Source organism: Leptonychotes weddellii, chromosome 14 (assembly GCF_054177405.1).
Source record: "Leptonychotes weddellii isolate Sample4059 chromosome 14, ASM5417740v2, whole genome shotgun sequence".
Lineage (NCBI taxonomy): Eukaryota > Metazoa > Chordata > Mammalia > Carnivora > Phocidae > Leptonychotes > Leptonychotes weddellii.
The window spans coordinates 1833209-1846108 of NC_138382.1; the positions used below are offsets into that span (position 1 = coordinate 1833209).

The 12900-nt window shown below is 45.4% G+C and overlaps 1 protein-coding gene across 1 annotated transcript in view; it reads left to right on the forward strand.

Annotated features, from left to right (window-relative positions):
• SPIN1 (spindlin 1) overlaps positions 1-12900 on the forward strand; it is a gene marked incomplete at its 3' end in the record, with an annotated part of 71434 nt that overhangs the window by 32208 nt on the left and 26326 nt on the right. Inside the window, exon 3 of the mRNA XM_081804055.1 lies at positions 2496-2705. Coding sequence (XP_081660181.1) covers positions 2654-2705 — 52 coding nt within the window. The remainder of the gene's footprint in view (positions 1-2495; positions 2706-12900) is intronic.

Below are 12900 nucleotides of genomic sequence, written 5' to 3' on the forward strand. Positions count from 1 at the left end.
TGGGAACAGAGCAAAGCCAGGGTGCGTTGGTCAGCACTGGGTCATGTTTGCCCCTTGCTCGGGCTCCCCCTTTGTCTCTGGACTCACAGGCATCGGTAAGATGAGGCACTTGGAATATTAACTGCATCTCAGAAATGGGGAAGGACTTGGAGCTCACATCTTGCATTCTTAGATTATTCAGCCTCTCTCACTGCAGCTCTTCCTTCAACCTGTGCCTTGCACTGTTTAAAAGTAGAGCAGGCCGGACAGGTTCATCCCGGCCGTCCGCGGTGACGGGTGTGCAGTAGGAAGCCTCACCGGGAGAAGGCCGCACGCTTCAGGACCTCCGGAAGCTGTGTTTCTCCTGTTACAGAACCAGTTTAGTTCACTAGGCTAGGGTACATCGGTACTTGTGCAGATTAGACTATTCCTCAGTCTTGGAGGCGGCTTTGTGTCGAGCACCAGGAGTCGGGGGATGTTGTCCCTTTGGGAGATGGTGCATCGTTTGTCGAGCGCTGCCGAGAATGCTCTGGTGGGAAGGCAGGGGAGCGTGGAGGGCGCCGTCAGGGTCAGGTGGTGCGAGGGTGAGCTGTCCTCTCTTGTGCGGGGCTGTCCCCCTGGCAGATGGCAGCCTGCCTGCCCGTGGCGCGGACCGCTGTTGCATGCTCACTTGAGGCGGGAGGTGAAAAACTGGCTGGCCATGCCTATAAGCTGTGGGCACTGTAGGCAGGGAGTTGGGTCAGGGTTTTGCCACCAAGGTGACAGGACAAGAAGGGTAAGAAAATGGAGGAAAGCAGGGGAGTACTGTCGTGGTTGATGTCCGAAGAGTCAGAGCAGTTAGGAGGGCAGTTAGTCCCTGAGGAAGACCACGCACAGTGCCACAGGGGTGAGGCCACAGAGAGAGGTAATGGTTGCAGTAGGGAAGTGTGGGGTGCAAGTGGCCGGGTAAGGGAAGGGGGACGATCGGAGGCGGTTTGAGTTGAGGTGCTTGGAACGAGGATTCTGGACGTGTGGTAGTCCTTGGTGATGAGAAGGTGCAGGCTGTGACCCTGGAGTTCAGTGGCGGGGGTGGGGAGCAGGTGGCTTGAAAGGAGGGTGTCAGAGACCTGAGGGGCAAGTTGCAGGGGATTGTTGCCAAGAACGTGGTGAGAATGGTGGTGCAGAGGAGGAGAGTGGGCACAGGGTCCTCAGGCGGCCGGAGATTAAGATGTCAGGCCACGCTGTGGCTGTGTGGACCGGCAGGGTGGGGAGCTGTGTGTGTGGGGGGGGGGGCCCAGCGGCATTCTGCCTTCCGGAAGGCAGGGCCCCACAGGGCAGGGGGAGTCGTGTGGATGAGTTGCTGAGGGAGGTGGCGTGGCTGGTGCTGAACAGGGTTGGGGAGCGAGGCTCCAGTGGCTGTGGGTGGACTCGGGAGATGGGTGGCAGCCACGTGTCAGGCAGCCTCGGTGTGGGCTCCTCAGGCCTTGGACAGTGAGGCCACAGAGTACTGGAACCTCGCAGGGGAAGGCCGCGTCCAGAAGAGGTGCTGCTCCTGGCTGAGGCTTGCACCGTCCCCCTCCTTCCTGAGCCCCAAAGGGGGCACCCTGGATACTTACTGAATGCATGAATTCTTAAGATCTGGTCATTTCTAAGTCTATCTCCCTTGAATAATAAAAAGTTTTATATAGGTAAGAATTTTTATTGGTTAAATGGATTCTTCTCTCCCCAACTAATTATGCTTTTTAATCCTTCTATTTTGTTACATTTTTGTCTCGAAAATTAATCAACACTGCCTTTCGTTCTTACATCTGTGAACAGAGGCGGTGGTTGCATGAAGACTGAATACGCCCAGCCTAGAGAAGTCCTGGGTTCAATGGGATTTGCCCCAGACATTTTCGTGTTTTATGAGACTGTGTATTACATATGTATTACTGTGTGGACTGGAACTGGAATCAAACTTGGCTGAGAGGATAAACTGCTTCCCTAAGATGACCTTACTTTTGCATGGGTGTGGGACTTACTGGTCTTTTCCTCTGGGAGCGGACAGGGCACCTCAGTCTTGTTGGCTGTGCTCCTTTCTCTTGCCTCCGCTGCTGGCCTGCTGACCTGGCGCCCAGCCGTGGTTCTGACCTGAACTTGGTTCCCGTGCTGCCCCCACCGCAGCCGTGCTGGTACCCTTCCTCCCCGGGACCACCGCCCCTGTGGGCTGGGTCCTCGTGTCCCATCGAGGAGGTATGGGCCATGGCCAGGGTCCGTCTTCACGAACACCCCGGCGTCCGCCCTTTACTGATGTTGGCGGCAGAATGGGTCCCGGGGTGCGTGGAGGAGGCAGACGCGGTGTGGTGTTCCCCGTGGCCTCCGGGGAGTGGTGCTGCCCTTGGCACCCAGGTCTGCGGAAATAAGGCTAATTGCTTCTGGGCAAAGCACTCTGTAGCGGATGTCGTGTTTAAAATGGAATGTTAGTTGGTGGCCCACTCGGGTAGTTTTGCTCTTACGATGACGCTCTAGTAACGAACTATCACTTCACTGTTTTACAGAGTCCTTATGATTTCACATGTTTTTGCTGAACTTGTAAAAGAGGCACTTGGATGATGGATTAACAAGAACACTGAGATTCTGTGGGAAGTTTCACATCGGAGAGTATTCAGTTTTCACCCTAGTCCAGCAGCTGTGCTGCTCACTTAAATACAGATGAATGAAGACCCCATTCGGGAAGACACCTGGCCAGCGGTCCAGAGCGGATGCAGGTAGGCGGTGCGGTCCCTGTGTTTTTTAGTAAGTGGGAAATGTTGCTAAAACCCAGGAATACTTTCGCATAGTTCCTAGTGGTTTGCTGTTCTTAAAGCTGTGTGCTGTCCACTACTCCATACACATACATGGGAAGAAAGAGCTTCCTTTTTTAAAAGGCAGGGACAGTGTTCATATTTTTTCTGTAGTCTTTCATCTTCTAGCAAGTTACAGATGTCCATTAAATTTAGCAAGTGAATTGTAAACACCTACCTAATGGGATTATAAGAAATGAAGGATTTATTATTTCTTTTTGAAAGAAGTGAAGGTGATTTGACTAGAGCAGTATGAGACTTAGGGTATTTATAGTGATTTTAAGGAAAAAAGCTTTTTGTATGTTTGTTTGAAAGAACTTTATTGGAATGAAATGGATAGAAATGAAATAAATATTTAATAGAAATTGATTCTTACTTTTGTGGCACACAGCTAATTCAACTAGAATAGAAGGTTAGACTTTGCATGATTTTTACCCACCCCAGAAACAAAGGTAAAGTCTAACAGGCTACACTGTGAAATAGGTAAGTGGTATTTTCTTTAGGACTTAAGTTCCTCTCCATTCAGAAATACATTAAAACGTTGAAAAAAGTCTGTCATAGCATTTTAAGACTCTTTGATAAATGAATCTGAGAATTATGCTGGTAAAACTAATAATTCTACAGAAATGGTTGCTGTTTGATTTAGTACTATTTCTTACATTTATTAAGGTAGTATTTGGAATTCTTTGCAGAAGAGCCACAGGGATTCAGATTTTTTTTTTTTAAAGATTTTATTTATTTATTTGAGAGAGAGAGAATGAGAGACAGAGAGCACGAGAGGAAGGAGGGTCAGAGGGAGAAGCAGACTCCCTGCCGAGCAGGGAGACCGACGCGGGACTCGATCCCGGGACTCCAGGATCATGACCTGAGCCGAAGGCAGCCGCTTAACCAACTGAGCCACCCAGGCGCCCCGGGATTCAGATTTTTGAGTACCCATTATGTCTTTTATTTTAGCTCCTTTTTTGTAAAGATAATATTGATTTCACTGTTTAGGGTTTGTCAGAAGATTACTTTGGGCCAGAGATGACAGACTGAAGCATAAGCCATCTGCAAGTGTGTTATCAAATCCCGGCCCTCTCAGCCACATAGACACAGGCACACCACACATCTTCTCGAGCCTTGGTTTTTATCACCTAAACAGGGGTGTGCTGAGCTTATTAGGAGGAATAAATTTTATAAATAAAATGAATTAAATAAATAAATCAGCTAGGTGCCTGGCACATTATAGGTGTTGTACAAAAAAGCATTGTTATCGTTGATCATACTATTTACAATAAAATATTTTTAATTTTATTTTGTTAATTGCGAAAATTGCTGTCAAGTTTTTTTTTTTTTTTTTAAGACATTTATTTGAGAGAGAGAGAGAGAGAAAACGAGTGGTGGGGAGGGGCAGAGGGGGCGCGCGCAAGAGAAGCAGACTCCCAGCTGACCAGGGAGCCTGATGCGGGGCTCCATCCCAGGACCCCGGGATCATGACCTGAGCCGAAGGCAGACGCTTAACCGACTGTCGTTTTTTTTGTTGATCAGTGAAACCTCCCACGTTTTTCATTGGGAATAGTAATTCATTTTCCAGATTTCTTTTTATGCACACCATTCCACATTTAGCACTCCTGTTTTCTTCATTGATTTTGAGTCCTTGTCATCAGGAGAGTGAGTGAGCAGATTACACTGATGTGTCATGTGGTGTAAGTGCCCGAAGGATCTAAACCAAGAGATGCTGTTGCTCTTAAGGGAGAGATTGTTAATCCCAGTCCGTACTCTCATTTTATATTTTCTTCGTCCTCCACATTTCTGTAGAGCTAAAGACAAAGCGGGGTACTCTGTAAGTTCTCGTCGGCCCGTTGTTTGATACTTTAACACAAGACTGTGGGGTCACTTGTTTCCCACTGTTGTTTGATAGATCATATTTTGGAAAGATTGCTGATCCCTTGATCAGTATGGTTTATAAAATTGTCTTAAATCATTCTTCCTATTAACATAGACCAAGGCTCTTGTCAGTTACGCATGTAATTTACAAATAAAATTCACCCAAAAGGGGGGTTTTCTTTTTCTCCTGCAAGGAGAAGCCTGGGTGGGCATTCCAGCATTGGTGCAGTGGCTCAGCTGTGCCTGGAGAGAAAACTGAGGGACCCTTCTCCTCCTCCCTGGGCGTCTGGGGAGCTGGACTACCATGACAGCCCCCCAGCGCGAGTGTCTCCAGAGAAACAGGCACAGCTGCGAGGTCCTCCTGGCGGAGCCTGGAGCCTTGGGGCTCACACGGGCCGACGTGTGCTGCGTTGCCAGCCCAGGGTCAAGGGAGGGAGGTGTACTGTGCTCGATGGGAGGAGGGTGAGGAATTTGAGGCCCTGCCTTATAAGTGCCACAGCGGTAAATAGATCACTAGGCAGTCCCTAGTACTGAGTTCTGTGTGACATAGAGCGTGGGTGAAAATTGAATGCTTGCATGCTTTTATATATCTAGTTCCACATATTAGGCATTTCTATTTAAAATAAGTTAGGTTTATCTATAGAACTATGTTGGAATTAAATTGGTTACTAAAATAGTAATTTATATACACCTAATGATGGACAGCAAGTCCTATTATATGGCACAACATTTTTCATGTGTTTTTTCCCCTAGAGTTAGCCTCCATTTTTACTGGTTTATCCAAGGTTGCAGTTTTTCTCTTCTTATGACATACTTGAATCATACAGATAGGTACGGGGAATAGTAATAATACATGTGCATGTACCTAACGCTCTGATTTAGCAACTAGTTTTGCTGTATTCAAATATTTTTAAAACCTTGATTTTATTTTTATCAAATTAATAAAAATTCATTGTTGAAAATGTCAAGTAGTGCCAAAGACTTAAAACAAAAAGCAGGCACTCTGTCCCTTCTGTTGTTTACCTTCACCATTTGTAAATAATACGAGTAGACAGATTTCTCTTGAATCTGACAGTGCTGAACCAAGGAAGGCAGGGCGATGACTTTCTCTCTCTCTCTCTTTTTTTTTTTTTTTGTTTATTTGTTTTTCCTGGAGTTAAGAGATTTCTCAATTTTTTTTCTATTTGCTTAAATTTCTTTGCAGCTTGAAGTCTCTTGAACAGTCCTCACAGCTTTATAGACCTGTTAGTGTAATATGCCACGTGGCAGACACCATAGATGGCCCATCTGTCCGCGGCTCCTTGGAGACTCTTCTAGTGCTTTCGGCCCTGTTCTCTGAGCTGCGTCCTACAGCCCCACGGCCATGCTGTCATCCTTGGAATTCCTGTTTCCTCTCTGTAGCTGGATTCTCCTTGTTTCTGGTTGCCATGCCCTTCCTATTTCGGTGTGCACTCTTGCCTAGGAAAAGCTTGTACAGCGTCAAGAAGCTTCCAGAGCAGATGGTGAATGAGTTGATGGTTAAAGTGACAAGTGGAGGGGTGCCTGGGTGACTCAGTCGGTTAAGTGTCTGCCTTTAGCTCAGGTCGTGATCGTGGGGTCCTGGGTTTGAGCCCCTCGTCAGGCTCCCTGCTCAGTGGAGGGCCTGCTTCTCCCTCTCCTCTGCCCCATCCTTCCCCCACTCCCCGCCCCTGCCACTCATGCTCTCTCTCAAATAAATAAATAAATAAAAATCTTTAAAGTGGTAAGTGGAATGTGTGGTCGGTAATATTCTCTACTTTTCTGCCCGTTTGAAGTTGTCTCTGATACAGTTTTCCAAAAGTGCACCTAGATGAGGTTCTTTTTGAAACCTTGCATCAATATTGTCTCCATTCTTTTCTCCTGCTCAGTCTTCAGTGGGGCAAAAGGTTCTAAGTTGGAAATAACTTTTCATTCAGAATTCTCCAGGCATTGCTCCATTCCTTGTCTTTGAGACCCCAGTGTTGCTGTTTGGGGGAGTTGGATGCTGTTTCTGCATCTGGGTGTGTGTCCAGTGGTTTCTCCCTCCCCCCCTGAAAACTTCTGGGTTGGACTTTTCATATGCTGGGAAACATGACAGTGAGTGGCTGAATGGGTCTTTTTCACTCGGTGCTTGGGCTTTTCAGTGGTAGGTCCGTCCTTCCTTCTTTGGTGCTCATTTCCTCTTCTCCCTGGAATGCACGCTGCTGGGACATCTGCTTCTTAGGCTGGTCTTTCTGTTTTTTTTCCTAAACTTCTCCAATTACTCATTTCCATATTCTCATTCTTAGGAGGTTTACTGACTTTATTTTCCAACCTTTTAAGAAGATTTCTTTCTTTTTTTTTTTTTAAAGATTTATTTATTTATTCATGAGAGAGAGAGAGAGAAGCAGAGGGAGAAGCAGGCTCCCAAAGAGCAGGGAGCCTGATGCGGGACTCGATCCCAGGACCCTGGGATCATGACCTGAGCCGAAGGCAGACGCTTAACCGTCTGAGCCACCCAGGCGCCCTAAGAAGATTTCTTAAGTGAGCATTTTGTTTCTTCTGTGAGCTCACTTTTTTTCATATTATTTCATAGGTGCAAGTAGCTTATACTTCTGAGGCTATAAATTGTATTTTTAAAAAGACTTGTTTGAATTAGCTTGGCCTGTTAGGAGTGTCTTTGTGTCTATTTGCTTTTTAGTCAGTTTGGGAGGTTTTCTTTACATTTCCTGAGATCTGAGGTGGACCCTCCACAGAGGCACAGAGGAGAGGTTTTCTTTACATTTCTTGAGATCCGAGGTGGACCCTCCAGAGAGGCACAGAGGAGAGGTTTTCTTTACATTTCCTGAGATCTGAGGTGGACCCTCCAGAGAGGCACAGAGGAGAGGTTTTCACATTTCCTGAGATCCGAGGTGGATCTTCCAGGGGCACCGAGGAGAGGTTTTCTTCACATTTCCTCAGATCTGAGGTGGATCCCCCAGCGATGCACAGAGGAGTTGGTTGGAAGCTGCATGTGTAAGTGGCGCCTGGTGGACTTTAGTTACATGATTGAGGCCTTGTCCAAGGGTCAGTATTTTTGGGTGTTTTCTCTAAAGATGGGTTTTCAGATTTCCTACCTGTAGGAGAAGAATATTAACCCTCAGAATTCCTGATTTCTCCCTTACAGTCCTGTAGCTTTATGTCTCTTGAAGCCTCCCCACCAGAGGCCACTTCTGGTCACACAAAACTGGGCTTGTCAGATTTGCTCAGTGGCAGGGACAGAGTGCTCTTGATGGCCTCCCAGGGAGATTTCACAAGAGGCAGAGCTGTTCACAGGGAAGAATGAGTGAGCTGGTAGGGTTGGAGGCACTTAGTGTGGTGTGGACGAGATTGGTGAGGATTCCGAATCTAAACGAGGCGCTGAAACAGACAGGGTCTTTATCTTTGGAAAATCTGAGCCCACTGAAATTAACAGCTTAAGGCATGTCTGGGAGCTGTTGTAGGTTTGGTTCTAGACCACCACAATAATGCAAATATTGCAGTGAAATGAGTCAGATGAATTTCTTGGTTTCCTTGTGTGTATAAGAGTTATGTTTACACTCTGTTGCAGTCTACCTGTCTATTTTTTTAAAGATTTATTTATCCATTTTAGAGAGAGAGAGTGCATGAGTGGGGGGAGGGAGACAGGCAGAGAGAGAGGGAGAATCTCAAGCATACTCCCCACTGGGCATGGAGCCTGACACGGAGCTTGATCCCACCACCGTGAGATCATGACCTGAGCTGAAACCAAGACTCAGATGCTCAACTGACTCAGCCATCCAGGCACCCCCCTCCCCCACCTTTTTTTTTTTTAAAGTAAGCTCCATGCCCAACGTGGGGCTTGAACTCACAGCCCTGAGATTGAATTAAATGATCTACCGACTGAGCCAGCCAGTCACCCCAGTAGCATTATGTCTAAAAAACAATGTATATACCTTAATTAAAAAAGTTTATTCCTAAAACATGTTCACCATCATCTGAGCTTTCAGTGAGTCGCAAGCACTGGTCACAGAACACTGTAATAAATATTGTAATAATGAAAACGTTCGGAATATTGTGAGAATTACCAAAATGTGACACAGAGACACGAAATGAGCAAATGCTGTTGGAAAAATGATGCTGATAGACTTGCTTGGTGCTTCAGTTAGTAAAAAGCGTGGTATCTGCAAAGCACAGTAAAGTGAGGTACAGTGAAAGGAAGCATGAGCGTTTTGGAACATACGTCTCTGAATGAGCTTCTGTTAAAACAGTTTGAGGGAATGTAGTTTTTCTTAGCCATTTCGGTTTAGTACAGTTTAAATAACTTTTGTGAGTCATAAAACAGTTTATTTTATAAATTATGGTTCCATTTCTTTTCACATTTCAATCAACAAATAGATGTAGTACCTAGTAAAGGATCTTGTTCTGTTTTCTACTGGAAAATCTTTGATCCTCAGATGAGTGATGCCACCCACTTTCAATGACAAACTGACATCAGGGCGCAGTGAATATATACACACCTACCTATTCCTCTGCTACTTTTCCACTGAACAGTGTTTGTTGGTGACCTCTCCTCAGCAGTATGTGGAGTGCCTCCTTCCCACTCTTTACAGCTGAATGGTATTCATACTCATTTGTTCAGAGGTCAGTTACTTGGACATTAAGGTTGTTTCTACTCTTCTGTATTAGACATGATGACTGCAATGAATAGGCTTGTCCTTTTGTCCTGCCAGTGTGTTGCCATTGGGATGGATTTCTAGAGGGAGAACTGAATCACATCTTAAATGCATATTTAATTCTGTGAGGTATTCGTGGGCTTTGTGCCATCTTGCCCTCTTACCAGCAGACAGTATGTTAGTGTGTCTCTCCCCCAGTCTTGCTGCTGCAGTATGTCATCAGATGGGCAAGGAAGGAGTCTCAGTGTAGTTTCATGTGTGAGGTGAATATCGCGTCCTGTAAGACCTCTTTGGCCTTCCTTTTTCTGTTCTTTTCTCCCCTGATTTTCTTCTGCTTTTAGAAGCTCTCTTTTTTTTTTTAGTCAATTATTTTTCAAAGATTTTATTTATTTATTTGACAGAGAGACACAGCGAGAGAGGGAACACAAGCAGGGGGAGTGGGAGAGGGAGAAGCAGGCTTCCTGCTGAGCAGGGAGCCCGATGCGGGGCTCGATCCCAGGACCCTGGGATCATGACCTGAGCCGAAGGCAGACGCCCAACGACTGAGCCACCCAGGTGCCCCAAAGCTCTTTTAAAGTCAGAGTTACTTTGTGATAGGAGTTATTTCTTACACTTGCCACTGTGTGGTGCCAGCTTCTGGGAGAGGACTTTCCTTAAGTCCCTGGCCTGTTTGCATTTACATGGGCCTCAGCCTCCGTCACAGAAGTCATGCTGGACTCTGCAGTCCTAGCTTATGTCTGTGGTTTCTTGGATCCTGTGTATTTATGAATCTTTTCTGTCTCGTTTTCTGAAGAATATCCTCTAGTAACTTCCAGATATTTGTGGGAGATGTAATTTTTGAGCCCATATGTGAAGGTAAATGTCTATACCCTCAATTGGCAATTTAGCTGGGTATGGAAGTCTGGGTTCAAAGTCATTTTACCTCCACTTTGCAGGTATTTGCTTTCTGGTTGTCTAGCTCAGTGTTGATGATGAAAGAATACGTCTAGTACTTCTTTATTTTTTTTAAAAAGGACTTTAAAAAAGGACTTTATTTTTCTTAAAGATTTTTTTTCTTTATTCATTTGAGAGAGAGAGAGCACAAGCAGGGGGAGAGGCAGAGTAAGAGGGAGAAGCAGACTCCCTGCTTAGCCCGATGTGGAGCCTGATGTGGAGCTCGATCCCAGGACCCTCAGATCAGACCTGAGCTGAAGGCAGACGCTTAATCAACTGAGCCACCCAGGCGCCCCAGAACTTTATTTTTCTTAAAGCTTTTTTTTTTTTTTTTTTTAAAGATTTTATTTATTTATTTGACAGAGAGAGAGATAGCCAGAGAGGGAACACAAGCAGGGGGAGTGGGAGAGGGAGAAGCAGGCTTCCCGCGGAGCAGGGAGCCCGATGCGGGGCTCGATCCCAGGACCCTGGGATCATGACCTGAGCCGAAGGCAGACGCTTAACGACTGAGCCACCCAGGCGCCCCTCTTAAAGCAGTTTTAAGTTCACAGCAAAAATGAGCAGAATGTATGCTTCTCATATACCCCTGGTGCCCTCCCCCTCAGCCTCCCATACTAGCAACAGCCCCCACCAGATAGTACATTTGTTACAGTTGATGCACCTACATTGGACACATTGTGATTACCCAGAGTCCATTGTTAAGATGTCTTAAGGTTCACTCTTGGTGTTGTACATTCTGTGGGTTTTGACAAATGTATAATCACTCAAATCCACCATTCTGGTATCATTCAGAGTAGTTTTACTTCCTAAAAATCCCCTAGTCTTCAGGTATTCATTTCTCTCTCCCCCTAACCCCTAGCAGCCACTGATCTTTTACTGTATCCATAGTTTTGCCTTTCTTGCAATGTCCTAGAGTTGGAATTCTATGTAGCCTTTTCACATTGGCTTCTTTCACTTAGCAGTGTGCACTTAAGGTTCTTCCATGTCTTTCCATGACTTGATAGCTTGTTCCTTTTCAGTACTGAGTAATATTCTATTTGTGGGTGTACCATACTTTATCCAGTCACCCACTAAAGGACATCTTGGTTGCTTCCAAGCTTAGGGAATTATAAATAAAGCTGCTGTACACATCCATGGGCAGGCTTTTGTGTGGACTGGTTCCAACTTCTTTGGGTAAATACCAAGGACCATAATTGCTAGATCATATGGTAAGAGTATGGTTTGTAAGAAACCACCCAACTATCTTCCATCGCAGCTGCGCCAGTCTGCATTCCCTCCAGCCATGAATGAGAGTTCCTATTGCTGTATATCCTCTCCTGTGTTTAGCGTTCTGGATTTTGGCTATTCTGTTAGATGTGTAGTGGTATCTTCATTGTTTTTAGTTTGCATTTCCCTGATGACATGATGTGTAGAGCATTTTTTCATACATGTTTTTTGCCATCTCTATCTGTTCTTTGGTAAGCTCTTTGGCCCATGTTTAATCAGGTGGTTTTCTTGTTGAATTTTAAGAGTTCTTTATGTATTTTGGATAACGGTCCTTCATCAGATATGTTTTCCAGGTATTTTCTTCTTCCGGTTGTCTTCCCTTTATTAAAAAATTTATGTATTTATTTTTGAAATACAAACCCTTGTGTCGAGGGCTGACTTTCAATAGATCGCAGCGAGGGAGCTGCTCTCCTATGTACGAAACCCTGACCTAGAAGCAGGTCGTCTATGAATGGTTTAGTACCAGGTTCCCCACAAACGTGCATTGCATGACTGGTGAGGGGGTGGCCCCCTTTTCAGCCACGCCCCGTTTCCCGGCACGAGGGGCTCTCTGCACCAGACCCTGGTCCCTAAGCTTGGTGGCCTGCTGGTGGGGACAGTGGGGGACTGGTTATCTCAGGCCAACCGAGGCTCCTTGGTGCTGCCGTATCGTTCTGCTTGGGCAGGATTCTGACTTAGAGGTGTTCAGTCATAATCCCACAAATGGTAGCTTCGCCCCATTGGCTCCTCAGCCAAGCACGTACACCAACTTCTCGTTTTCTTGATAGTGTCTTTCACAGAGCAGAAGTTTTTAATTTTAATGAAATCTAGCTTATCAATTCACTTTTTTCATAGATTGTGCCGTTGTATTATCTTAAAAAGTCCTCAGTATAACCAAGGTCATTTGGATTTTTCCCTGTGTTAACTTTTAGGAGTTTTACAGTTTTGCACTCTGCATTTAGGTCTGTAATCCATTTTAAGTTAATTTTTGTGAAGGATGTAAGGTCTGTGTCTAAATTCATTTTTTTGCAGGTGAATGTCTAGTTATTCCAGCACCACTCATTTAAAAAGACTATCTTTTCTCCATTGTATTGCCTTTGCTCCTTTGTCAAAGATCAGCTGACTGTGTGTGGATCTTTTTAGGGTTTTCCATTTGATCTGTTTGTCCATTCTTTAGCCAGTACCTTGCTGTCTTGATGAGTGTAGCTTTGTGTAGTATGTCTTAAAGTCAGGTAGTGTCAGTTCTGCAGCTTTGTTCTCCTCCTTCAATATTGTGTTGGCTGTTGTGGATTTTTTGCTTCTCCCTATAAACTTTAGAACTGGTTCGTTGATATCCACAAAATAATTTGCTACAGTTTGGATTGGGATTGCATTGAATCTATAGATCAACTTGAGAAGAACTGACATCTCTCTCTCTCTCTTTTTTT